Source organism: Triturus cristatus, chromosome 2_1, assembly GCF_964204655.1.
Source record: "Triturus cristatus chromosome 2_1, aTriCri1.1, whole genome shotgun sequence".
Classification (NCBI taxonomy): Eukaryota; Metazoa; Chordata; class Amphibia; order Caudata; family Salamandridae; genus Triturus; species Triturus cristatus.
In genome coordinates, this window is record NC_140581.1 from 869,021,431 (window position 1) to 869,048,922 (window position 27,492).

At 42.7% G+C, this 27,492-nt stretch overlaps 1 protein-coding gene across 1 annotated transcript in view; it reads left to right on the forward strand.

Moving 5' to 3' along the window:
* The window catches only part of MAMDC2 (MAM domain containing 2), a 474,787-nt gene that overhangs the window by 367,893 nt on the left and 79,402 nt on the right, over positions 1 to 27,492 (forward strand). The window contains exon 11 of the mRNA XM_085633013.1: positions 8,604 to 8,756. Within this exon, the coding sequence (XP_085489139.1) occupies positions 8,604 to 8,756 (153 nt within the window). The remainder of the gene's footprint in view (positions 1 to 8,603; positions 8,757 to 27,492) is intronic.

Sequence of the window (27,492 nt, forward strand, 5' to 3'; positions counted from 1 at the left end):
ACACAGCAGAATTGCTGAGGTCTCGGTAGGCCATGCCCTCCTTTCTCCACCACTCTGCAAATGCGCCTCCTGGCATACTGCTGGTTGGGGATGAAGTCCCCTTGGCTCTAGAGTGCCCTTGGGAGCCAACAAGCCCTTCTATTACCTCCAGTAAGTCACACACAGCAGAATTGCTGAGGTCTTCGTAGGCCATGCCCCCTTTCTCCACCACTCTGCACACATGCCTCCTGGCACACTGCTGGTAGGGGGATAAAGTCCTCTTGGATGCTGAGGGTTCTCAGGGGCCCAGAGGCTCTCCTGCTACCTCCAGTAAGTCCGACACATCAAGATTCCTGGGATTTGGTCAGAGGCCCCGCCCCCTTTCTCTACCACTCCAAAAACGCAACTACTGGTTAAAAAAACATAGAAATTCACTTAAAAAACCAAAGGTTACAGGGATGAAATAGTCAGGAAATAGAATTTGAAAATCTTTAGACATTCACTCAACACACCAGAGGTTACAGGGTTGTTACAGTAAAGAAACATAATTTAAAAAAACCTTAGAAATTGACTGAAAAAAACAAAGGTTACAGGGACATTATAGTTAGGCTCAGATTTAACGTGTATGAAACCAGTGAAATTCAGCAGTTATAGTTACCTGAGCTATAACTATAACTGCACCCCCGTAATGCACTGCTTATGACCTCACATATTACATCACTCATGACATGGTCAGTGCCATCACTGATGACATCTCAAATGGCATCACTGATGATGTGTGTGCATATATATATATATATATTCACTGAAAAAACCATAGGTTTCACACATGTTATAGTTAGCGGAAATTTTACTGATAAAAAACCAATGAAATTGCCCCGTTATAGTTAGTGCTGGCAACTATAACTCACGCGACCGCAATCCTCTGCTGATGCTAATACTGTATTTAGACACTTATTTGCCCATGTCTTCTTCCATACATTTTTAGCTATACATATATTACAAATATTTTTTTTTATAAAGACATATATGTCATCAGCAGAAGATTGCGGTCGCGTGAGTTATAGTTGCCAGCACTAACTATAACGGGGCAATTTCATTGGTTTTTTATCAGTAAAATTTCCGCTAACTATAACATGTGTGAAACCTATGGTTTTTTCAGTGAATTTGCAAGGTTTTTTAAATGCTAATTCCTAACTATAACGTGTGTGAAACCTATGGTTTTTTCAGTGAATTTGTACGGTTTTTTAAATGCGAAGTTACTTTACGCCATTCGAGGCGTGCGCGCCCACTTAACGCAGTGCGTTCCGTGCACGGTTTTTATCAACTTTAATAAGCCCTGTACATTTGGTGGCCTTCGGCCACCAAAAGCACAGGGGGTGGGGTCAATGTGGATAGTGTTTTTTTATTTCGATTTTATAATTTCATGTTGCCAAAATATAGTTTTTTTACTGATGTAATAAGCCCTGCACATTTGGTGGCCTACGGCCACCAAAAGCACAGGGGGTGGGGTAAGTGTGGATAGTGTTTTTTTTATTTCTATTTTTTACCGTACGCTTACGGTAAGCGTACGGTAAGCGTACTCGGCGAAATTGCCGAAAAAAAAATAAAATCGTTTTTGCTCTTGGGGGATGTTTGGGGACTCCCTCAACATGACTATGTGGGAGGGAGTTGTCAAAACAGCCCCGTAACATGTTTTTGGGCATCATGTTTGATAAATAACACTCAGTGCGAGAGACAAAATGGCGGACGCCGCTTCCTGGTTTCGGCCGATTCGAATGTTTACTAAGATCTAAGAGCCAATCAGAATCGCGCTCGCGCACGCCACCGTACGCGTACGGTAAGCGTACGGTAAGCGTACCGTAAGCGGGCTCAGATATATATATTGATTTAAAGGCTATTTTCTCAGAATCTACTGAACAGATTTACACCAAACCTACAAAAGGCACTTCCTTGACATAGGGACTACCTCTCTGCCAAATTTCTAGTAATTCTGTTCAGCCGTTCGGGCTGTAGCTCGTTCTAAAGGTCCTATGGAAAAATGCATGGGAAAAACGCGTTTTGGGACCCCCCTTTTATCTCAGCCCCCGCTTGACGAATCCCCCCGAGACTTTCAGGGTAGGAGCGGAGCGTAGCGCTTCACCTATTTTGAGAAATTCGCGAGGATTCATCGACCGGCGCCAAAGTTATTCAAAATAGAATGTTGCGGATTTCCTATGGAAAAGGGGTCCTAACTATAACTACCTACTGGCGACCGCCAGTAGGTAATATATATATATATATATATATATATATATATATATATATATATATATATATATATATATATATATATATATATACAGGCTGGACACTTGTCTTTGTATCATGGGTACTGAGACAATTTCTCTGCAATAAAACTTCACTGCTAATTGATTACGCTGTGGTCCGTACCTGTATATTCTGCCATCTATATGGTACTTCAGGTAACTTGGTTTCTTCATATATATATATAGATATACATGTTCATATTCATATAAAAATATATACAAATTGTGAATATATAAATATATATATACATATATGTATATTTATATGTATATATAAAGGCTACATAGTTACAATCAAAATCTTAACATTTTTGTTGTAAAGGCATTCTTGGTAAAGGTATATGCATGGTAAAACTTTGTGTGGTAAAGGCATGCATGGTAAGGGCATATGCATGGCAATGGACTCATGGTAAAGGTAATCATGATAATGGCATGCATGGTTCTGTCATACAACCATATTTAGGGCGACTAGATTATGTAACAGAGGAAGAGCAAATTATGTGTCAAGGTTGACTAAATTATGCAGCAAGAAAAGGCAAATTATGCAGCATAATGTGACACATTTTTAAAAACTGATGTACTGCATTATTTTGTCATTTGAACATGTGTTACCACTGTCTTTGCAAAGGTTTCCCCTCATTAGTACCAGTTTAATACCCAAATACAGCAGTAAGCAACTGAAAGGAGACCACATAATCTTAGCGAAGAGCTTTCCACTGCATAGCAACACATGTTGCTGCGTTTTAGTAACTTTTGATCCATTTGAGATAGATAGAAAGAATTCTTAAAATCTGCAGATTATGCAACATTTCTGGATAATGTAGCAAATGCATCCGAATCAGAATTAGGTGGGCAACATCGCAGTTGCAGAATCATATATTTCCACTGGCTCTGACTATATGTGGTCGATTCAAGCATCTATATCATAACATACGTAAGGTCTAATTCTCTAAAACAAAAATATTAATAACGGCGTGACTTGTAAGCCATTAAAAAATATAGAAGCATTTGCATTATCTGTATAGAGATGTGAAGCTATCTGGTTTACATGTGAATAATTCGAACAAGTGTTGTGTAATTTACGCAGGTTCTTGGTTCTTTTTACTATTTGCATCAGAAGCTCACAGACAGGAGGCTATACTGTTTCCTGGGAATTTGGTTATGTAATGGTATTCCAGAAGCTGTACAAAAAGAATATGCAAAAACTAGACAGTAGGGGTTTCCCTGCAATGTTGCGATGATGTAGCAGGTGCTGTGTCACCAGAGCACCGAGTGGCCCATTGAACACTGATAATTGCTGTATTTTACTATCCCTATAGCAGTCAAAGGAGACATTTTCATTGATTGCATCAGGACCCATGGAATCCTTCCTACGCTACTGCCTTGGGTAGCTGATAGACAAAGTCAACCAGAGAATCATCCATTCACTTGAGGACTCTTATTTCTGAGAAATCAATGTCCATTTGATGCCTTCTGGGGGCTACACCTTAAAAACTGGAGTTGCATCATAGTCAGGTGCTGTCTGAACACGACTGGGCAGGGGGAAAGTAGTCCTTCAGGTTTTTAGAGCTTGGCCAGGTGTTGACAGGAATGTGTGGTGGTAAGTGGAGCTGCGCTGCCAAGGGGAATGGGTGGGGGGGGGCAAAGATGATGAGTGAAAGGAGAATCAAAGTATAAGTGCCTGGTGAGCTGTGAATAAGCAGAGAGTGAGGCTGCTCAGACAACAAATATACATGAAGGGGGGGTGAATAACATCACAGAGGTCTCCCCTAAGCTGGGAAAATATAGCAAAACAATCATTGGCAAATCCAATAGTTCTGGCTTGAATATACTAGCACATGCAAGCACAGACATGCACACATTTTGAACAACATAATCGAAACAAAAACTGCAGATATTTACTCTAGTCTATAATTCAGGAACACATACACTGGCTACCTTTGGGAAGCAAAGCTCCACTCCACACAATTTTTACTGTATTTAATGACCCACAGTACAAACTTCCAGACTCTGACACATTTGTTATTTTATGATGATGCCTTTTCTTGAGTGCTTCACATAAAGTTACAAAGTGGCATATGCTTCTCTTTCACTTATAATTTATCAGGCTATCAAGGATGGAAGAAGATGGATCCAGAATCTTCTGAAAATGCTGTGACTGCTAATTAACCTTATTGTGTTTTTATACTGTGTTTTTAACTGGCATCTTCACCTACCAGCATCTCTTGGCTTCCCACAAACAGCGCTACTCGCTGCAACGATTCCCTTCCTTCAGCCGCCATTCCCGAGGGCGAGGCGAGACACGCCCCCTCGGCTGGCCACGCCCCCCGCCATACCTACAAATAGAGCGCGCCGGTGCCAGGCGTCGCATTTACGATTGGCTCCTGAGGCGAAAAGCCGGGAGCAGGGGCAAACTACTTTTTAAAATTATTGTGTTTTTATATTGTGTTTTTAACTGGCATCTTCACCTACCAGCATCTCTTGGCTTCCCACAAACAGCGCAACTCGCTGCAACGATTCCCTTCCTTCAGCCGCCATTCCCGAGGGCGAGGCGAGACACGCCCCCTCCAACCTCCCGACCCACCGGCATAAAGCATGTGTCTTAGTAGGAAGCGCAGCGGACGAGCGCAGCAGGCGCGACTTTTGCGCACCGAAGGCGCGCCTAAGGCAAGCCCGTCTGCGCCCGTCCGCGGCCGGACGGGGCTAGGGGCACGACATTATGCCAAAATGATGTCTTATTCCTCAAAAGAACTCATCACCCTTCAAGGCCACTGGCCACTTCCCGATCCCACCCGCAGGCTCGTCTCCGCATTAGGCCTCGCCTCTTCCTCTTCCTCCCCCACGACACCACACCCTCCGTTGCATACCCCCCCGTCACCATGTCCCCTCCCACCCGACCCTCACCCCACTACCCCGCCTTTGTCTGTATTCCTACTCAACACCAGGTCAGCGGTCAAGCACCACCACGAGCTGTTCGTCCTACTCGATTCAGAGAAACCTGACCTACTGCTCCTGACCGAAACCTGGTATTGTGATTCCTCCCTTCCTGTTCTCCTGGCCACCCTACCCCCCTCCTATGTGGCCTTACGTGCCGACCGCCCAGCAGGCAGGGCCGGTGGTGGGGTCGCCTTAATCGCCCGGTCGGAATTGAACTTTCAATCACTTCCCTTTTCCCCTATCCCCTCTGCTGACTTTTTGGTTGTCCGTTCTCTTCTATCCTCCCCTCCTATTATTTGCCTTTTAATGTACCGCCCTCCTCAGCCTTCGCCCTCATTCCTACCGGCATTTCAAGACCTGTTGGCCAACTTGGTGGTCAACTACGCCTCGGTCTTGGTGCTGGGAGACTTCAATTATTGGCCCTCAGACCCACATGAGTGTACGGCCTCTAAAGAATTCACAGAATCTCTCCTGTCTCTCAACTTTGCTCCGCATATAACTGTCCCTACTCACTCCCATGGGCATATACTCGACCAGGTCTGGTCCCTCAACCTCCCAGTGGCTTCGGCAGCAGTCTCTCCCTGCCCCTGGTCTGACCATGCCCTCATTTCCCTCTCCATTCTCCGCAACCCGGTATCAAAAACTCCGCATGCCAAAAACACCTGGGCGCGGAACTGGAACAAACTGGATTTTCCCTCCCTGACCTCCCTGCTTTGAAACTCCACTCCCACCCTCTCCGGCTTATCATCTACCTCTCAAGCCAAGGCCATAAACATCTGGCTGGCTGGTGGCTGTGATTCAGTGGCTCCCTTACGTCGCATTTCCATCCGTCGACCTAAGGATTCCAACAGATGGTTTAACGACCACCTGAAAGAGCTTAAACTGAGCGTCCGACGGGCGGAGAGGCAATGGAGGAAAAATTACTGTCCTTTATCAAAAACTCACTTCCTCACATCACTGGCCAAATATAAAATAGCAATTCTCGCCGCAAAAACCACCCATTTCTCTGCTAAAATAACGTCCGCTGAAAATAAACCCAGGGAAATTTTTGGCATAGTGAATGAACTGGCATTCTCAGATCGAACCTTACCCCAAATCCCCCCCTCCCAGCCTCTTTGTGATCAACTTAACGCCTACTTCCTGGATAAGATTGTTACCATCAAGGCCAACATTCCACCACCTTCACCTGCATTCGTTGATCCTTCCCCTCCCACCGTTCAATGCCCTCTCACCTCCATTCCCCCCCTTTCTCAGGAATCATTTCTGGAGATCCTTCCCAAAGTGAAGTCGGGGTCTCCGGCGGATGTCTGCCCGGCACGTATTCTGCAGCAAATTTACTCCTGCTGTTCTGAACCCCCCATCGCCTTCCTCAACAGCTCCCTAGCACAGGGTGTAGTGCCCCCCGCGCTAAAGGCAGCTACTATAGTACCCATTTTGAAGAAACCTGGCGCGGACCCTTCCATCTCGGCCAACTATCGCCCAATCTCCTTGCTGCCCTTCTTGGGCAAGGTGATGGAACGCCACGTCACCGTGGTACTCAGCGCCCATATTGAGACCAATGGGGGGCTGGCATCTCGCCAGGCCAGTTTCCGTCCCAGACATTCGACTGAATCGGTTGTGGTCTCAGTCCTAGACAACCTCAGAAAGGGTATGGATGATAACAAACACCAGGCACTGGTCCTCCTTGACTTGTCCGCCGCCTTTGACACGGTGGACCATACCATCTTACTGTCCCGTGTCAGGGCGGCTGGAATCGGGGGATCAGCCCTGGTTTGGCTCTCCTCCTTTCTGAGGGACCGCACCCAGGCAGTGCGGCTAGGCGTCTTCTCTGCCACTCCCCTCCCTGTCACTTGCGGCGTTCCCCAGGGATCCTCTCTTTCCCCCCTGCTTTTTAATCTCTATATCTTCCCTCTTATCTTCGCGCTTCAGCAGCTGGAGGTCACCGTGTACAACTACGCGGATGATCTCCAGCTCATCTTTGATCTGTCCTCCTCTCCCCTTTCTGTCTCTAATTTCCAGTCTACCATGACATTCATCAGGGACTGGATGAACCACAACCACCTTAAGCTGAACCCGGATAAAACCGAGTTGGTTCTCACCGGTGGTTCATCCAGCCCCTGGAACTCTCTTTTTTGGCCCCCCTCTCTTGGGCCCGCACCTTCCCCCTCAACCACGGTCAAAACACTGGGTGTCAAAATGAATAATCAGCTCACCCTTCACCCACAAATCAGCTCCGTGGTCTCCCCTTGTTTCCTCACTCTCCGCACCATCCGCTCTGTTTCCCGCTTCTTTTCCCCTCAGGCACTCAAGATCATCATGGCCGCCCTGGTGATATCAAAACTGGATTATGCCAACGCCCTCTATCATGGCATTCCAGCTTACAGCCTGCGAAGACTTCAGTCGATCCAGAACCAGGAGGCCCGGCTGGTTTACGGCCTCCCACGCTATCACCATTCCACCCCCCTTCTCAGGGAGCTTCACTGGCTTCCCGTAAAAGAACGCTCCCTTTTTAAGACGGGCTGCATGGTCTTCCAGGCCCGCCAAGGCACTGCCCCCGCCTTTATCTCTTCTTTAATAAAACCCTATGTTCCCACAAGAGAGCTCCGGTCTTCCTCTAAGTCCCTTCTTCAGATCCCCCGCTTCACACGTAAAAAGTGGGGTGGGGCCAACTTCTCCACCTTGGCTCCAACATTCTGGAACTCCCTTCCTGACCATCTCCGTTCTGCTACCCAGTACCTCTCTTTTCGCAAAGATTTAAAAACCTTCCTCTTCAATCAGGCTTTCCCCGCTTAGCTCTTCATTCTTATCACTCTTGTCTTTTCCCTCAGTTGCCGATCCTGCCTACTAGCGCCAAGAAACCGCATGGTGTACGCTGCGCTTTAGAAATGTTTTAAATTAGAAATTAGAGGACTTAAACGCACCAATAAAGCTATATGTTCACTTAACCGTCCGTCTCCACTCATGGCCCTTATCTTGCTCCATCCTCCTCCCCTCCCCCTTCATCTGAATAGTCCCTCAAAGTGTATATCTTAAATGATTCATTTTCCAGTATTCAACATTCCAACATTTTTGCATTGTGCTTTTCAATATTTAGATAAATACAAAAGAAGCACGAAAAGTGCACATGAAGAACGCAGGAACCATGCTATGAATTCAGTTGACTTTAAAAGAGTGAATATAAATCTCAAATAATCCTAATCCATTTAGAAGAGAGAGGTCATAGTGCTACAAGGACAAATAAAGCAAACACAAGAGCGGCTGTGGAGAAGCATGAAAATGACGAGGGAGATCTTGGTGCAATAAAGAGCAAGCAATGTACCTATAAATGTGTTGGAACTGGATAGTCTCAGATAGAACCTAATGTTATTGTGTTTGCAGACCGGTTATCCTCGCCTCCTGGAGAGTGCGACTTTGACAGGAATGAGTGCGAATTCAGCCAAGAAAAGAGAAGTAAAACCAGCTGGCATCGGAGAAGGGGTGACACACCAACTTCATACACTGGACCAAAAGGGGACCACACTACTGGGGTAGGTGAGTTGAGCTTCACAATACTTTGAACCAAAAAAAGTTTTTTTCAATTTTCTGAGGTTGGCGTAATGATGACATTATCTTCTTTGTTAATTTTTCTTAGTTCTGACGATGCTTGTTTATAAATTACACTATAGTCATTCACTGTCCTGTTCAAACCCAGAGGTCATCAAGCGAGATCATATGAGAAATTTATTAGAAGCAAATTTCATCTTCAAGCACTAAGGCTCTCTTTATGAGCAGCAGGTGTTTCATGCAATATTTATGGCACTCAATCACATCTGTCTCTGTCGGGGTCATAATTTACGGAGTGTGATAAGTGGCACTGATTCCAAATTTTGGGAGAATAACATGCAAATGTCAATGTTTATTGCTCCAAAATCTGTATGTTCTGGTACTTGTTAGGCGGTTTATCCCCCAGTAAATTTCAGTAGGTTTGACCTTCTGAAATTTACCTAAAAAAAACTGCAGGAGTGTGGTGTTAGCTGCAAAATTCATAATTCCTATATACACAGTAACAGTGGTAGTTACTGCACATCATAGAATTTAACTAACCACTGGTAACGAGGGCCTCTCTGATTCGTTGCACGATAATGGTCAAACGATATGTGAATAGAAAAGACAACCTTTAGCCAAATAATTTTCCATGCCTAAAATGTCTGACCATGGTCTGAGTTACTAAACCCTAGTTACATAATACAGAATACACAAATGAAGGCCTTTTTATGTAGACCCATTCACTTAGGACTTTTTTAAAGAAAACGTTAGTAAACATGCTTTAAAAATAGAAGAGCCTTTATTGGTTAATAAGGAAAACAACTTTGATTTACTTCCTGATTGTGTCTTGAACATGCGTTTATTGTTTGGACTTTGGGAGATTTCGATCCGGCATGCGCTGTCGGCATTACGCACTACCCTTCACGGTTCTTTGGTCCTGGAAGGAGCCTTTCTGTGTGTGGATATATATATATACATAGACAGATAGGAAGGTAAGCTTGCCCCTCCAATGTTGGTTTCAAGAATTGGAGAGCATTGGCGAAAATTAAATCTCTGGCCCAGGGTGTCCATACATCCCCACAATCAAAGGGTTAATATTATATGACTCTGCAATGTATTTTAGCTTCAAAGAGAGAGTCTAACTTGTGAGGTTAGAGGGATACACAGTTCTAACAAACCAAGTGACTTAAAAGTGGTTGCTCTTCAAAATATGCCTCCTCAAAGTAGAATTTTAAATCTTTGTTTTATGCAGATTGTGTGCTCAAACCACCATAAACCCAATTCACAAACAGGTTTGAGAGATTGTTAAAACTAAATTCACCTAAAAATACAATCAGTTCCGATTTCATCTAAATTCTGTTCACTTAGGCCCATCCCAAAGCTCAACCTCAACAGGCATTTTTCAGTTTTTATTTTTTCACTGTTTGAAAGAGTTGTTTCATAAACAGTTTGTTTTATGTCTACAGCTGAGCAATCACCCGATCACTGCACCAGTGAAATTATACCATCTGAGGAGCATGTACATCATTAGGCATTGTCTCCCATTCCAGGTTTGAATTTCTTTGTGCCTCAATGGCAAATAATGAACAATCCTTCCTTCCCCCAGACAAACCTGACCCAGACCAACTTCTACATCCTTGATGTTAAGTAATTGTACCTCACTCAGAGCAGAGGCACTTCTCAAAATAATTTACAGCAGTCACCATTCTGGCTCTGCAGTCAAAATGTGTCCATGGTCCAGCTCTGTAACTTCATAACTTGATTCATGATCTGTCCCAAAAAGATGAAAGGGGTGGCACTTATGTCTCTCCTCAAAAGACCTTCTTTGGGTGCTTCTTTATCAATAAATTATCATCTTATTTTCTTCCTGCCATTTGCTTCAGCGCTTCCGGAAAGCTTAGTGATAGGGCAGTGGTAGAGCTTAGTCAAAGATAACAAAACCTTATATAGATTCAAGCTGGTTTTCAACCACGCTTTGAAATGGGTCAGTGGTAGTGTCTGCCTTCGACATCTTGAGATTTCAATGTGATGGCAGAAGTGTAACTGTGTTGGTCCTATTCAATCTATCTCCTGTATTCAACACCATCAGCTCTGAGTAGCTTCTCGCTAGGATGAGCAACACTAGGATTAGGGATATTGCCTCATTATTTAATGCCCAATGCCTTCTGAGTTATTTAGCAAACCTCTGACATCTGTGGTTCTCAATAGATCAGCTTCATCACTGACTTCTTTCAATGTCTAGGTGAACTCTCTGACTTTCTTGGATGAATCATTAGGTTATTTTGTATAAACCGATGACAGTCAGGATTTGGAAAACAGAGATTCTGCTTCCATATAATCCAATTTCTCTAACATTACTGAGGTTTGGGCATCACAATCTTCAGTGGACAAGAATCTAGGATTGTAATTCAACATACAATTGTCGCTGGAGACTCAGATGCACTTTGTTTCATAATAATGTTTTTTTTCAAATGCATTTTACTTGCTGTATACTAACATTCTTGACCTACTCTTCTAAAGTAACGATTGCAAATGATTACATATCATCTTGGTTAGAATAACATAATGTTGTATATATTAGCTTCCCTAACGTAAGATCTGTCAGGAGCACATCAAACAATAAAAAGGCGTATAAAATGCAATTTTTAGTAATTGTAGGAAAATGTTGACAAATTTAACGGAAAGTACTAGTTATTTAATTGAAGCAAATATTCAAACGCGATATAGTGATACAGTCCGTTAATAGGAATGTGGTCAATCAATAGATAAATGTAGGACCAATGCTTTTTATTGCATCAAAAACAGTGAGGACATGAGTAGTTTCCCATAATTTGTGCAATTCCAGCAAACAGGCATCAACTACAGCCGACACGTTTTCATCACAAGGACATTTTCAAGGCTGTGGAGGAAATGATGTGGAAATAAGCGCAAATTAACAAAATTGGAGACAAATTAGAGGTTTAGAGAAGGAAGTGAATGTGACTGATGGATGGTGGATTGTGGAAAGACTGGTATAAGTCTGTAGTGTCAGTGCGAAGCAAAGGGACTCCCCTTGGTGGCCCAGAGGACTCTGATGTAGCAACCATGTATACAAGTATTGTTCTCAATTACAACCATGTTGATGCAAATGTGGCCGTGATTTTTTTGAGGTGTGCAGTTAATATTTTCCACTGCTACCATTGTAAAAAGGTAGCTTCCCCAAACCCCATATTACAATAACCTGAGATATTCACAGTGCTTCGGTTTTCACTCTAATTGTCCTGAATGAATGTGACAACATAACTCCTTCAATGCCCTCTCCCCAGGATCTTTTTATCGCCAACAACATTACCCATAAAGTATTCTTTTTAATAGATAAGCCCCTCTCCCAGACCTAAGAATGCTTTGCAGCTTTTTAATTTTATTATATGATTCTGTCCATTCCCACCACTTCACCAGTCCCATTTCTTGCACATACCAACACTCAAAAAAGCCTTCTAGGTTCAAAAGCTTTCCAAGTTCGAGCAGCTTCTCTCTTAAATAGACACCCTCATCATCTCCCAGATTATCTAAACTGTTGGCACACATTAAAGACATAGCTCTACCTTCATTAAGCTATATAATTTAATTAGCTCAATAGCGCCAAGTTCATCCGTGTGGTAGTGTGCTTTAGGTAAATACAGATCTGCATCTTTCATCCCCTTTCGTTGACATTGTCAATTTTAACTGCTGTAGTGTGTGTTTTCATCTCCTTTTCATTTATTTGGCTTATTGTTCGTGCCTTTTTCTGCACTTTGGCTAACTTGTGCTTACTTGGCCTTTTCTGCGATGAAACAAGTTACAGCTGTGTGAGAAAGTTCTAGTTTATAGCAGGTGTGCAGCTCAGGCAGGCATCCAAGTGCAGTGCTCAACTCTTTCTATCCTGTATGATTCCTTCCTCAGTCCGAGATGGTAGGAACATTCCCTGAATTAAACCAACCCCTACATTAAACAAAAAGAGGCCTATATAGACTTGTTTTTGTTTCCTCTTTTGGAACAGTATAATTTTCTTTTCACTACAATACAAACCCTTTTTAGCATACATCTTTTAGAATGCTCTTTTAACATTTAGATTTTTGTCTGTACCACAGAACTTCTATGAAAAGAGAAATTGCTCTTGCATGTTTGTGCTGCTGTCCAGAAACGGTGCAAACATTTTCAGCAATCAATCCAAAATAGAAATGTGCCTGCTACAGTTTTACTCAGGCACAATTTCCAGGCCTATGTGAAATCCTAATGCTGCTACCGTACATCTTATCTCACTTTACAAAAGCACCAGCTGTTTTTACCTTGCCTTCTTTCTGGTACATTCGCCTATCAGAGCAGCTAGGACGCTGGGTTTGAATCGCCTCTCATCTGAAATCTATGATTCCATCGAACCATGGGGGAATTTCATGTTACCAGATACAGAACAGTGCAAATAAAATAAATACATTGTCATTTTTTTTACTATTATCGCATGCACATCTCATTTCTTGGTCTACCACATTTTATGTCGCAGCTTATCAGACTGCAGAGCTAACTTGTTTCAAAATCCAATGGAGGACATGTTGAAAACTTACTGATTACGCCAAATTGCACCGCTATCCTCCTCCTCGTAATCAGCACCCTGTATCTTTTATTTACCCACTAAACAGTGCTGGAGGGAAAAACGTTTCATAACACGATGACAATATCGTACCTGAAAGTACCACAGACTCCGACTTTAGGTTTGTCAATTTATTATAAGGCCAAAAATAATAAGATGTACACACATCGTAAGACCATCATATATAGGTACAGAAAAATCAATACAGAGCCGATCCTGAGAATATAAGTGATTGGACATAGGAGAAATAAAATGGGGAACTCCAAGAGCAGAATACAACTTAAAATAGAAACAGAGTCCAACTCTCTTTTCATGAGAAAATAAATCAAATCTGTCCCTACACTATTCTAAAAGGGTTCCCATCTAATGCCTTTCTATCAGCTCCCAAAGGTGTCAGCACGTGTTGACTTCCTAAGAAGTACTCATGCCAAATGGGTTAGGATGCTTAAGGCTAGGAGCGAAGTCTAAGATGCTCCTTTCTCTCCGAAAGCTAGCAAAAGTCTAGGGTCACTTTCTAAATGGGGAGGTTCACGCTTTATAATTAAGTTTCTTTGTTTGGCTCGGTGACCTTGACGCCTAGAACAGCCAGACACGAAAGATACCCTCCCTTCTCGCTTCCAACTGTCTTCAAAGCATTCCTTGTATCTTCTCCAATCTGAAAATAACGAGTTGACATTCCGATACCTGCAGTAGGGTGAAAACACTGCTATTTCTTGAAAACAACATAAATTTCATTATTTAATTCGAAAGGCCAAGGAGGTGTAAAACAAGTACAGTCTTGGGCCTAGGAAGTAGGGCAATTTAAACAAAAACAATTACAGGATATGGCTATATTGTCCTGCTTTCTGTATACGCAGGCATGATAATACATACATGATCATATTATAACATGGCACTATAATGCATGAGTAAATGAATCTATTGAATACATGTTCATAATCATAAAACACTGCAAACAATATGTTATACCCAGGTGCATAACAACTATGACTATAATACACCCATACAAAAATAGTGTTGAGAGCGCTCTATCAGATCCCCCCTCTTATGACTAGTGTCATAACACCATATTACATTCTTTCAGAATTTCCTCCTTTTAGAACAGACCAACCTAAACAGAAGATGTAGCTTGCTGTCCGTGTCTAACTCTCTCTAACCCTTTAAGATTCTGGTAATGACTGTCCTGCAGTCTTTCTATTTGCTGTTCTCGTTTCTTCAAAACATTTTCTTGGTGTCTGGCTCTTTGCCATTTGCATGCTTTGATGACTCCCAATAATATAATTATGGAAATACAGTTATGATAATGGGTTTCAAGATATAACCCATAATTCCCTGTCCCAAACTGCCAAACCAATTGCCAATTTGTCCGAAACCCTTGCCAATTTGATCCCAGAGTCCCTCAGCAGCCACATTTTTCAATTCTTGGGCAGTTTCACATAAGCATTCTTACCACACACAAAATAGACATTAGGCACTATGGTCAATTTATCCAATAGCGTTGTTCGTATGGACTCTTCAATCAGAAAAACATGTTCACAATCACTTTCACCCACGAAATTCTTATCATAATATGTGGACGGATGTCTAATGCACAACTTTCCTTTCTGATGAAAGTCTAAAGCTATGGGTCCTGAACTCCCCTTTGCCTTGTGATCTAATTCTTCCTTGGTCCATGGCAGTACCTTATGCTTTGGATCTGGACGAAACAAAGTTTGCCTATGTCGATCTTCTATCTGATCTACGAATTTCTTTTCAATGTCAGTTAGCATGCAGGTTAAATTGTGTCTGTGCATAGGACGTATCTAGTGTGATATAGGCACAAAGAACTTAGACATGCGCTCTACTTCCTTGTAATAATCATATTTGTTCATGTATTTTAGGACTGGCACTTCAGAAAGTACCACATCATAATTTGAGAAATAATATTCAAAATGTGCTTTGCTATAAAACATACTTAATAATACACTGTAATGCCATAAGTCACAGGCAAGTGATGGTATCATATGCCTTCCTCTACTGAAGCAGGTAATTGCATACACACATAGCAGTCTTTCGCTACCATGGTGTCCACGTACTCATACAACAAGCGTGCATATGCATTCAGCGTGAAATCACCCTTTGACAGATCTACATGCAATCTACGACTAGTTTCCTTGATCATTTCCTTATCTTTCATAGATGGGCCATCTTCTATATCGACTTTTGAACCAGGTGGGGTACGGGTAGGTTGTTCCTCATTCTTTTCATCATTGGAAGACCCACTCAACAATGTGACAATCCCCACAATTATAACAAGCAGTACTATTGCTATTAAAGTTCCAATGATACATTTTTGTTTTTGATTTGATGTTTCGGATGCCATGTTTCCACTGTCGTATTGGATACACCAAAGAAACGTGAAATGTCTCTGTTTTCTTTTCAGTACTTTTAGTTCCGGTCACAATGTACTTATTGATTTCTTTACTCAATTGTTGCTGAATTTAGTCCATTAATACTAAGCCTATTGTAGAGAAGTAGTCAGCCCTACTCCTGAATTCTATTCTCCATGGGAAGGACCCTAATTTTATATCTTCTTTCACTGGGGGCTAGGTTATCTTCTTTCTAAGGCCTAATAAGTTCTTTGATCAGATTACAGTTCAATCTTCATCTCTAATGAGGTTAGAGCCAAGTATTTGGAGTTCCATTTGCAGGATTTCAGCCCAAATTTCTCCCAATTCCAAGGCAGTAAGTTGTCGACCAAAAGAAGGGAAAATAACTTGATTAAGGATCAAGAATTTCAGTCCACTCAACCTGGGCGGATTCGGAACTTGCAATGTCAGGGTTCCAAAGGCTTCAACTCCCGGGACTAACAGCTGAATATCAATCGAGAGGGTGTCCCCTCCATAGCTCACTGTTCTAGTTCCCAGTCTCCCTGAATTCTTCAGTCTCTGCATCTGCAACCAGATGTGTCCACTCAGGAGACGCGTATTTCTGAGATTGTGTTCTTTTTCTGCTTGAGCGCCTTAGATCATCCGGATTATCTTCTTGTTCACTTTGTTCGGATTCAGACATTTCAGGAATCGGAGCAAGATTTTTCTCAGATGCGAGTCTTATGTTCAGCCTTTCTTTTTTTGCTGGCCACTTCTCTAATCTGGCACTTTCTCCCTGTTCTTCCTCTTTGTCTGTTCCTTCTGTGCCAGGCCGTTCACTCTGGTCGGGTTCACAGGAAACTTCCACAATGTCATCAATCTCAGGCTCTGTAGTTTGCTCTTCCGCAGGCAGTTCTCTTTCTTCCTGCTCTGGTTCTTCCTGTACGCCTCAGATTCAGTAGTTCTTCGAGCAACTTGGGGAATGGGTGATTCCTCTCTAGGCTCCGGAACTTTGCGGGTATGTGATGCATGGTTCCAATGTGGCAGTCCTCCACACTTTACCGCTGTATTCGTGACCAATATCACCTGATGTGGTCCTCACCAGCGGGCATCCAAACAACTCTTCCGCACGTGCTTGCGTACAAGAACCCAATCTCTGGGATTCAGATCATGCAGCAGGTCTCTCGAGGTGGATGCAGTTGCAGCCTCGACCTGGTGGAACACTGAACTAACCACATCAGCCAGTCCTCTACAATAGGCCAACACCATATCATCAGTGATATTTATCAAGGCGTTTGCTGGTACCATAGGCAATCTCATAGCTCTCCCTGTCAGTATCTCATGCGGTGATAGCCCTGTTCTTCTATCAGGAGTGCTACGCAAACTCATTAACACCAGTGGCAAAGCATCTGGCCACTTCAATGCAGTCGATGAACACACCTTAGCCTCTCTCATTTTGATTGTCCCATTCACCTGTTCCACTAGACCAGAGGCTTCCGATCTATAGCTGCAATGCAGTCTCCGGTCTATTTTTAAAGCAGCGCACAACAGTTTCATGAGTTCACTATGGAAATGAGTTCCTCTATCTGTTTCCACTGAGGTCGGAAATCCGTATCTCTGTATAAATTCTCGCAACAGCAGCTTTGCCATAGTGAGACTATCACATCGTCAAGTTGGATATGCCTCAACCCAATGTGAAAAGATACACACCACCACCAAAACATATCTCAGCCAATTGCATCTTGGCATCTCAATAAAATCCAATTGTATTCTATTAAAGGGACCTCCTGACCTTCCAATGTGACTCATTGTAACCACAGTTATTTTCCCTGCATTTATTTGCTGACATGTAACACATCTATGACACACTTCTTCAGCAATCACACAAAAGCGTGGATTAAACCATGTCTGCCTGAACACTCGCACCATGGCATCTCGTCCCTGATGAACTGCTCCGTGAATCTACCTTGCCATAGGGCTCAACAAACAATTTGGAAATATTGCTCTGTTATCAGTTGACACCCAAATGCCATCATTTCTCTTTGCACAGCCTGCTCTGACCCATGAACAGCTTCTTCCTCTGAGACTTCATCTTGTAACCGTTTCACCTCATTCCATGTATCAGCTACAGCTAACATCATGCTGAGCTCGGTCTCTTCTCTGCTTTCTCCTGTATATTATCTATTCCTAACAAAGGTTCAAGAGACAATTTGTTTAAAAGTACAAAACATAAATATACAAATCAATAGTACATTAAAGAAAAAAGGAAGGGGAGAAAGAAAAAGAAAGAAATATAATAGGAATACCCATATGCAAAAAAAACAATCAATATAAATGTATTACAAGATCAGAAACAATTAAGACAGTAACGCTCAAAGCAATGTGTTGGTATACAAACAATATAAATCACAAACCAGACAAGTGGCAAACCAAAAAATACACGTTACAGTGAGGGTACAACATATACATAAATAAATGTGTCCTTCATAAGTATTGGCCACAAAGGCGTCAACGGCGTTTCGACCACTGTAAAATTACACGGTCATCCTCAGGACTAAAAGTTCCATTGAGCGTCACACATGATTCAATCTCTGAAAAATACATATGGGTCACAGTTATAAAAAGTAAGCTCCTTCAAAAGAAAAGGCCACTTAGACAAAGGGGAGAAGAGAAAAAAAGGGGAAAAGGAACAGATCCGTGCAATGTAACGGAACGGAAATAGAAAGCTTGCCTCCATAATGGACACCCAGTGAACCAAAAAATAAATCACGAAAATATATCAAAAAAGTCACCTATTTAAAAGGAGAGAGGACTTCAACCATAGTTACTTCGATTGATCCAAGGACAATTTCACAACATCACTAAAAGAAAAAAACTATAATGAAAAACAGGTTCTCTATATACTTTGGAACTAAGGAATAAATCCTTCATCAATGGCCACTTACATAAAAAGGGTGGATATAACTTCAACCAGCCACAAAAGGTCCAGAGTTCGGAAATACAACCCGTCTCAAAGAATCAGGATTTATTTATTTAAGGTTTAGTGGCAACAATCCTTGTAGTTAAAGGAATGGTATCATGAATCGGTGAGCAAAACACCAATGTGCTTCCGCACATGAATCAACTGAAAAAACTAAAGAAAACGAGATATAAAGACCTATGAGTGTGTTGATTTAGAAACAATGTGGCCACAATAACAGTTATCTTCCAACCGATAAAGGCAGGAGCATTAGTCAGAATTGATGACATACATATGTTAAGCCCAAAAAAAATCATTATATGTACATGAGATTACTCCTCCTTTAACGGCATCACTCGATATTGGACCGCCATGGAGTTAAAACGTGATTCACTCGCGTGTCAGCCTCTCATATATATATATGTGTGCGAGTATGCATACATCCAAAGCATTCAGGGCGTTGTGATATCGGCCAAAGAACAGCAGAAATGCTTAATGGGCCAAACCAAGAAGCGACAATAAATTCCGAAAGTTCCAATGCACTGACTCGATGTTTGCCTTCCCGATATAATTTTGGGAAAGACGCGCGTCGATAATGTATAGACAAAGAAAAAGCACTTCAAAACACCGTCAGAACCTGACGACAAGCGCCATCTTAGAACGGTGAAATGCCTGCTTAGGTAAAATGAAAAATGGGTTATGTGCCCTCTTGTAGTGGTCCGAGAGTAACCGAGCATTATGTTAAAAACAAAAAGGAAAACATATCATTGGAATATATATTCCAAAAAATTGGAAATTAGATAAAAGAATCCACCACCATAGAAAAAAGAAAAGACGAAGCATTTTCATATCGAAGGAACCTTTACAGTAGTAGGATTTGTATACACCTCCTGCATTTGGGGAACCTAAATAAAGTCTCATAAAGCCCATTACATAACACCGAAGTGTTTGTCATCAGTTTGTCAAGAGAAAGGGACAAATATATACAGTATTCCAGGATTGAGAGAATAAATACAAAATACAATATGAAAAAAGACTGTACAGAGGTACATTTCAAAAATTACATTTTCAGTTTACCACCCATTGGGGGCAATTCCAAATAGTCGACAGGAGGCTATTCTCAAAACAAAATCTATATATGGTCGCACTGAGTACATACCAAATGGGGTGTGATTGTGGTCACAAACAACAGTAACAATGCCATCCAAAACAAGATATTAGTTGCATATATATCAGTCTTTCAACTATATATTACAGATGACATTCCTCCATAGAGTTGAGCCCCCGATTGAGACTATCACAGCGAAATATCCAACGACATTCGATCTTGTTCAAGATATTGACAATACTTCCTCCTCTGGCAGGAACACGAACCACTTCAATTACCTGCCAACGCATGTCGGAAGGAGCGTGGTTATGCTCTAGATAATGTGCTACCAATGGGACATTTTCAGTTCTCCTGTATATTGCCCATTAAAAACACATGCATGTATGGCACAAAAACGAGCTACTTCATCTGCATAATTATTGCCCTTTGTGACAAAGTCTTCTCCCTTTCCGTGAGCAGCGCATTTTACCACTGCTATGGCCTTGGGCTTTTGCAAAGCGTCCAATAATTGGCGCACATATTCACCATTTCAAATTGGAGACCCTGAGGATGATAAAAATCCCCTTTGAGACCACAACTGACCAAAATCATGAACTACACCAAACCCGTACTGGCTGTCCGTATAGATTGCCACTCAGACTCCATGTGAAATAGTACAGGCACGTATCAATGCAATGATTTCCACTACCTGAGCAGAGAATACTCTATTCAAACAGGCAGCTTCTACTACTCCGGTGATTGTACATACAGCAAATGCTGCTCTTAGGTACCCTTCATTGTCTCTTAAACATGAACCGTCAACAAAAAGGATCAAATCAGATTCAGGTAAAGGTTCATCGACAATGTTAGGTCTGGGTTTGGTAGACAGTTCAGTGACATCCAGACAGTCATGCTCTTCACTATTTTCATCTCCATCTTCTTGGGGAACAGGCAACAATATTGCGGGGTTCAGGGTAGTGCAACGTCTCAAGGTAACATTTTCCGATGCTAAAATAACTTGCTCATATTTAGTTAACCTGTTGTTCGTGAGATGTTGCGTTTTTGTACGGGTCATCAACAATTCCACAGAATGTGGCATGTAGACAATTAACGGATGACCCATCACAATGCTCTTGCATCTTTCAATGCTGACACCAGTTGCAGCAACGGATTTCAGACATCCGGGCAACTCAGAAGCTACCGGATATAATGTAGCTGAAAAATAGGCCACTGGTCTACAGACACCCCCATGTGTCTGTACAAGGACCGCTCATGCACATCCCTCCTTGGCATTCCAAGAGCTGGGGCACGACATATGCTTTCTCGCAACTCATGGAAGGCTCTCAAGCACTCCTCATCCCATGGTACCGGATCACTGATATCTTTTCGTGTTAATCTTAACAAAGGCTTTGCTTGTTCGGAGAAGTTTGGGATCCACTGTCGACAATAGCCGTTTGCTTTTTCAGAGTTCCCATTTGTAGGATCGCCTCTATGCGATCTGGTGATACTCTTCGCTTTCCTTTCTCAATGCGATGTCCTAGATACTGTACTTCAGGAAGACAGTATTGTAATTTATTTGGAGAGACATTGTGTCCATTCTCTGCCAAATGGTTTAACAGAGCCACTGTATCAATCCTGCACACATCCTCATTTTCTGAGGCGACCAAAAGGTCGTCTATATATTGAACCAGGACTGATTTCTGGGGCACCACCAGTCCTTCGAGATTCTTTTTCAGGCAGTGGCTAAAGATGGAGGGGCTTTCTGTATGCCCTTGTGGAATTCTACACCATGTTAAGACATAGTCGCCCATCCGAAATGCAAATAAATACTGGCTATCCTCGTGTAACGGTATAGAAAAGAATGCCTGAATCTATGACGGTAAACCATTCCGCTTCACATGGTATTTGAAAGAGAATCACGGCTGGATTCGGAACCACAGGACAACAGGGAATCACAATTTCATTAATCCTGCGCAAATCCTGTACTATCCTGTACTTGCCGCTAGGTTTCTGTAGTCCCATAATCGGTGAATTACAGGGACTATCTTGTATCTCCTTTAGAATGCCTTGGGCAATCATTGACTCAATGACAGGAGTGATTCCAGCCACTGTTTCTGCAGACAGTTTGTATTGCGGGGTTCTTAGAAATTCGGCATTCGGTCACACCTGTATCTTCACTGGTTCCACACCACGGATTAACCCTATCTCTTCACCTGTGAAATCCCACACCTGAGGGTCAACTGAGTCTCTCAAATAATGCGGCAATTCGGCCTTTGTGAGAACCACAAACAGTTCTATGCACATGCTCATATTGGCCATTTTGAAATTAGCATCGTCATCATAAATCTGCAACTCCACACCTCTTGGGGTGCAGAGATGTTACAATTTAATTTGCACAACAAATCACGGCCCAAAAGACAGACCGGACTTGTATTGCATACCACAAACTGGTGCTTGTCCTTGAATGGCCCTATCCTGACTAGTAATGCATTTGTTAACGGGTTAGTCATTCTCTGATTGCTGACACCCACTACTTGTGTCGATTGTCCAGAAAGAGATAGAGTGGGGACCACATCTGTTCTTACTGTGGAACACGCAGCTCCTGGACCTAATAAGAAGGAAAAAGGGTATCCGTTCACCTCTGCGTCTACGGCCACTTTGATCTACCTCTAATATGGTAGCGAGAGGACATTCTTACTGCACCTCCCTCTGATACTCTAGAGGGCCCTGAGATTGATCGTATTTATCTTGTATTTCAAAATACAGCATCTGTTGATAGGTCTGATTGTAACCGGGTATTTTGGGAGGCTGTGGCACCTGTACTTGTGGCTCGCAACCTCCGTACATGGACCTAGGTCTAGTCACTGTCTGTAGAGTCTCGCTCATATGTCCCTCTCCCTCATATGGAATCTGATTGGCAGGATTCAAGCGACACTCGTGCTTACAATGTCCCGTCTTATGACAATAATGGCAGGCAGTCACCTTTTTCTATTGTGCCACCCACTGACTTGTACTCATTTCTGTACCTCTTCCTCGTCCCTGGCCTGGTTGGGTTGCTGGTTGCTGACCCATACCTCGGCCACTTCCTCTGCCTCGACCTATACCTCTTCCAACCCCCTGCATGTAGTCTGCACTTCTCAACTGAGCCAACATCACCTTGTCTTTCAGTTTCTTTTGTGCTGATTCTACTTGATCACTACAATATTTAGCATACCACAGTATTTCGTCCACCGACTTATTCTACCAACATATTAGGTGGTGCTGTATCATCAGACTAATATCGGATCTCAAACCCAACACAAACGTAGAGACAAACTGTCCCATATCCTTCTGATCAATAGTATCCAATCCGCTATGCTGTTTGAATGCCAATAACAATCATTCATAATAATCATGCACTGATTCCTTCGGCTCTTGAGTAGTACGATCGATTTTAAGCCATTCAACAATCTGTGGCGCTACCTTAGACTGCAGCCAGGTAATTACTTGATCATATTTCCTCATAACATCAGGTGAAGGACCATGCATTACGGAGTCTCTAGGTGGTTCTGCTGTTGGCCATTCAATAGCAATTTTGCATGCTGCCCACAAATCTGACTGTCCCACTATATCAAACAGAGTATTCAAATCTATCCACAACACTTTCGAAATCTTAACAAACCGGTCTATCTGCTTATACCATTCCGCAGGTTTTTCCCTCAGCCGAGGAAAATCATTCGTAAACACAGCCAAATCACCTCTGCTCCATGGCAACTGTACATATCCTCCATTCTGCACCTCCCTTAGAGGAAAATTTCCAGTGGTTTCCGTCCCTTCCCCCTGAGATGAAGAGGTACCTATCCCCGTCTTACCGCTTTTCTTTTTGGCCCACTTTCTTCCCATCTGTCTAATGCTTTCCAAGCACGCATGCCTGTTATCAATTCTCTAATCTGAGCTTTCAAACCAACAGTTCGCTTTTCCTTCAATTCCTTATCTGTGTAATTTAATCTGCAAGAACCCTGCATCATCTAGGTCTTTTTCAAATCAACATCATACTTTCGTGCTAACTGCCATAGGGCATCATAAGCCTGTTTTGCCTTTCTTGTAATATCCTTGGCTACAAACAACAATTCATTCGGGTCATATGTCTCAATTCTTTCCAGAGGCAAATTCCCTTCTACCACTTCATCAATTTCCACCTTCAATCAAACTATATCCAACATTGGTGCTTTTATTGCGCTCTGCAACACTTTCTGGTTTCTTTCCTTTTCTACACCTTCTCTGTCACAACTCTGTGTTCTCTTCGGTATGGCTCCTTCTACCCTCTTTGCTGCTGAACGATCTTCTCTATCCCAGCTCCTACTCCTCCAGTGATTACCTGCATACACACCTTGCGGCCCACATAGTATCCTGGAAAGCTCTGCTGTTCTTCTTTCCTCTCTTGGCAACATTGACTCTCTCACTGGTTGCACCCTCATTTGGCGGTCTGACCTAGAGTTTGCCAGGATTCCTGTTGGTCTCCTTTCCGACCCACTCTCCATTCGTGATGGATCTGCAGTAGCAGGTAATGGAGTACTGTAAGCCACAGGTACCTGTCCTAAATCTGCTCCCGTTTGTGTAAGGCTTCCCCCAGATATTGTCTCTTCCCTGTCACTGGTGTATTGCTGACTGTCATTCTGTCTCTCATCAGGAGTATATATGGGGACTACTGGTCCAATGGTAAAAGACACTGACAGGGCATCGGGTAACTGCATATTCCCTGCAGACCGGGCTGGTTCGTAATTGGTGTATCTCGTTCCCCCTGACCCTCCAAGGATCTGCACCATAGCTATTTGTCTCTTGACTTCATTTGGCTGTTCTGCAAATCTCACCTGCCCTGCTCCCACTGTCTCCTCTAGTGGTTGTGACCTTTCCGTCTCTGTCTTGGAATCACAAGGTGGAGGTCGTTCTGCCAAGAACCTGTCCAGAAAACTATCATCTGTATCACTATCCTCATCTTTCTTACTCTTTCCCTCTGCTTCTTCTGCTAACATTCGAAAGGGATACAAGCGCTCTCCTTCTATCGTGTCTACTCTCCATCGTTTCGGCTGTGCATCCCATATGGCATCTTGATATGCCTTAATTGCTCTCCTCATTCGTCCTTGTGATGTCTCTCATTTCTTTGCTAATGCAGCTCTCATTAAAGCATCTAAAGCCTCAAATTGCGTGGATCGAGGTGGAGGTTTAAGGGCAGCCATCACCCCTTTCAGCTGGTACAAAACCTCCATACGAAATGACTCATAACGAGGGAAAGCCAATTCCCCTTCCTTTTCTGTGATTTTATGCCAATTTTGAAGCCAAACAATTGTATGCAAACCCACATTCGTTGCCATATAATGTGCGGGGGTATCCTCCGGTGGAGCTTCCTCTCCAATCCGAGTCACCACCCCTCTGTCACCTCTGCACAAATCTCTCAACACCCGAAAGCAACGCATCGTAACAGTCAATCGATATTGCAACCCACAATCCAATAGTCAATTACTAGCGCAAAGTAACCAATCCCAGAGCGGCCTTACACCAACCGACCAATCCCAGCGCGGCACACCCTGACGTCACTACTCACTCCTTGCAGCTGCTCACCCGCCTTCACAATTTCACTCCGTACATTCGCTCACACATTCACTTCTACAAGTAAACTGTGTAACCCAAAGTTATTAACCAAGTAACCGGTCCTACCACAGTCACCATAACTTACAGTTACAATAACAAGTAATTGTCTGTCCGCTAAAAGACCGATAGCATACTCACACAAGAACACACATCTTCTATGACCTCTGGCCTGCGTTGGTCATTTACTCATTGCGAACCCCCCCAGGTACCTGAGGTGTCTCACAACAAATGATTTCCGCACTCACACAAAGTTCCCTAACACAAGTGAGCAGTCGACAGCCCTTCACGACTCCCACAATTACTCAGACAATTACATTTTATAATACTATCCCGGGAGCTTGGACTTCTCTTAAGCCCGTTCACCAAATTACCTGATCCGCACGTGTTCGAACCAGTACAATAACCACAATTACTCAACATGCATCTCAACTCCGCAAGACATCATACCAATAAAACACACCGCAATCTAACACTCTTCACAAAACCATTCATATTCACGCCACCTCTCTTCGTTCCGCCGCACCGTCAACGTCTGCCAGATTCCGCCACTCTTCGCCGATGTTCAGTCTGCCGCATCCGGACCTCAATTCCTCCTACTGTGTCCTATATATCTCCCTTCCCCTCACTATTCACGGTAAACCATCTTCTGCTACCATCCTCTGCTACCATTTGATTACGCCAAATTGCACCCCTATCCTCCTCCTCGTAATAAGCGCCCTGGATCTCTTATTTATCCATAAATAGTGCTGGAGGGAAAAAACATTTCATAACACGATGACAATATCGTACCTGAAAGTACCACAGACTCCGACTTTAGGTTTGTCAATTTATTATAAGGCCAAAAATAATAAGATGTACACACATCGTAAGACCCTCATATATAGGTACAGAAAAATCAATACAGAGCCGATCCTGATTCGACATAGGAGAAATAAAATGGTAAACTCCAAGAGCAGAATACAACTTTAAATAGAAACGGAGTCCAACTCTCTTTTCATGAGAAAATAAATCAAATCTGTCCCTACACTTTTCTGAAAGGGTTCCCATCTAATGCCTTTCTATCAGCTCCCAAAGGTGTCAGCACGTGTTGACTTCCTAAGAAGTACTCACGTCAAATGGGTTAGGATGCTTAAGGCTAGGAGCGAGGTCTAAGATGCTCCTTTCTCTCCGAAAGCTAGCAGAAGTCTGGGGTCACTGTCCCTGCGTATCATACAATATAGAATTCGATTCTTGGTTTCCTCCTCATAAAATTTTCCATTGTAACTTTTTCTAAATGGGGAGGTTCACGCTTTCTAATTAAGTTTCTTTGTTCGGCTAGGTGACCTTGATGCCTAGAACAGCCAGACACGAAAGATACCCTCCCTTCTCGCTTTCAACTGTCTTCAAAGCATTCCTTGTATCTTCTCCAATCTGAAAATAACGATACCTGCAGTAGGGTGAAAACACTGCTATTTCTTGAAAACAACATGCATTTCATTATTTAATTCTCGAAAGGCCAAGGAGGTGTAAAAAAAGTATAGTCTTGGGCCTTGGAAGTCGGGCAATTTAAACAAAAACGATTACATGATATGGCTATATTGTCCTGCTTTCTGTATATGCAGGCATGATGATACATACATGATCATATTATAACATGGCACTGTAATGCATCAGTAAATGAATCTATTGAATACATGTTCATAATCATAAAACACTGCAAACCATATGGTATACCCAGGTGCATAACAATTATGACTATAATGCACCCATACAAAAATAGAGTGCTGAGAGCGCTCTATCATTACTTAGGAATGCTTTCCGCCCATTGCTTACCATTGGCTTTCTGTTTTGTCACTCACAACTGCTCGTGTTCTAATCACTGGCTTTATTTGTTTTAGCATCTTCAGCATATTTTCTACCCTCCAGTGAAGCATAGCCTGTTTACCACCTCTCTGATTCGCTCCTTCTAATCATCCATGTGAGATCGGATTCCCAAATCTCTTTTTTCTTTTTGTAAAGCACTCCATGAGAGTGTATGTGTTTTCCAGCAGTCACCCTTGATAGATGCTTCTCTCCCCGCGCACTCCGTGGCACTCTCAAAGCACTGTGTGCTTTTGTGCACCCCACTTACACTG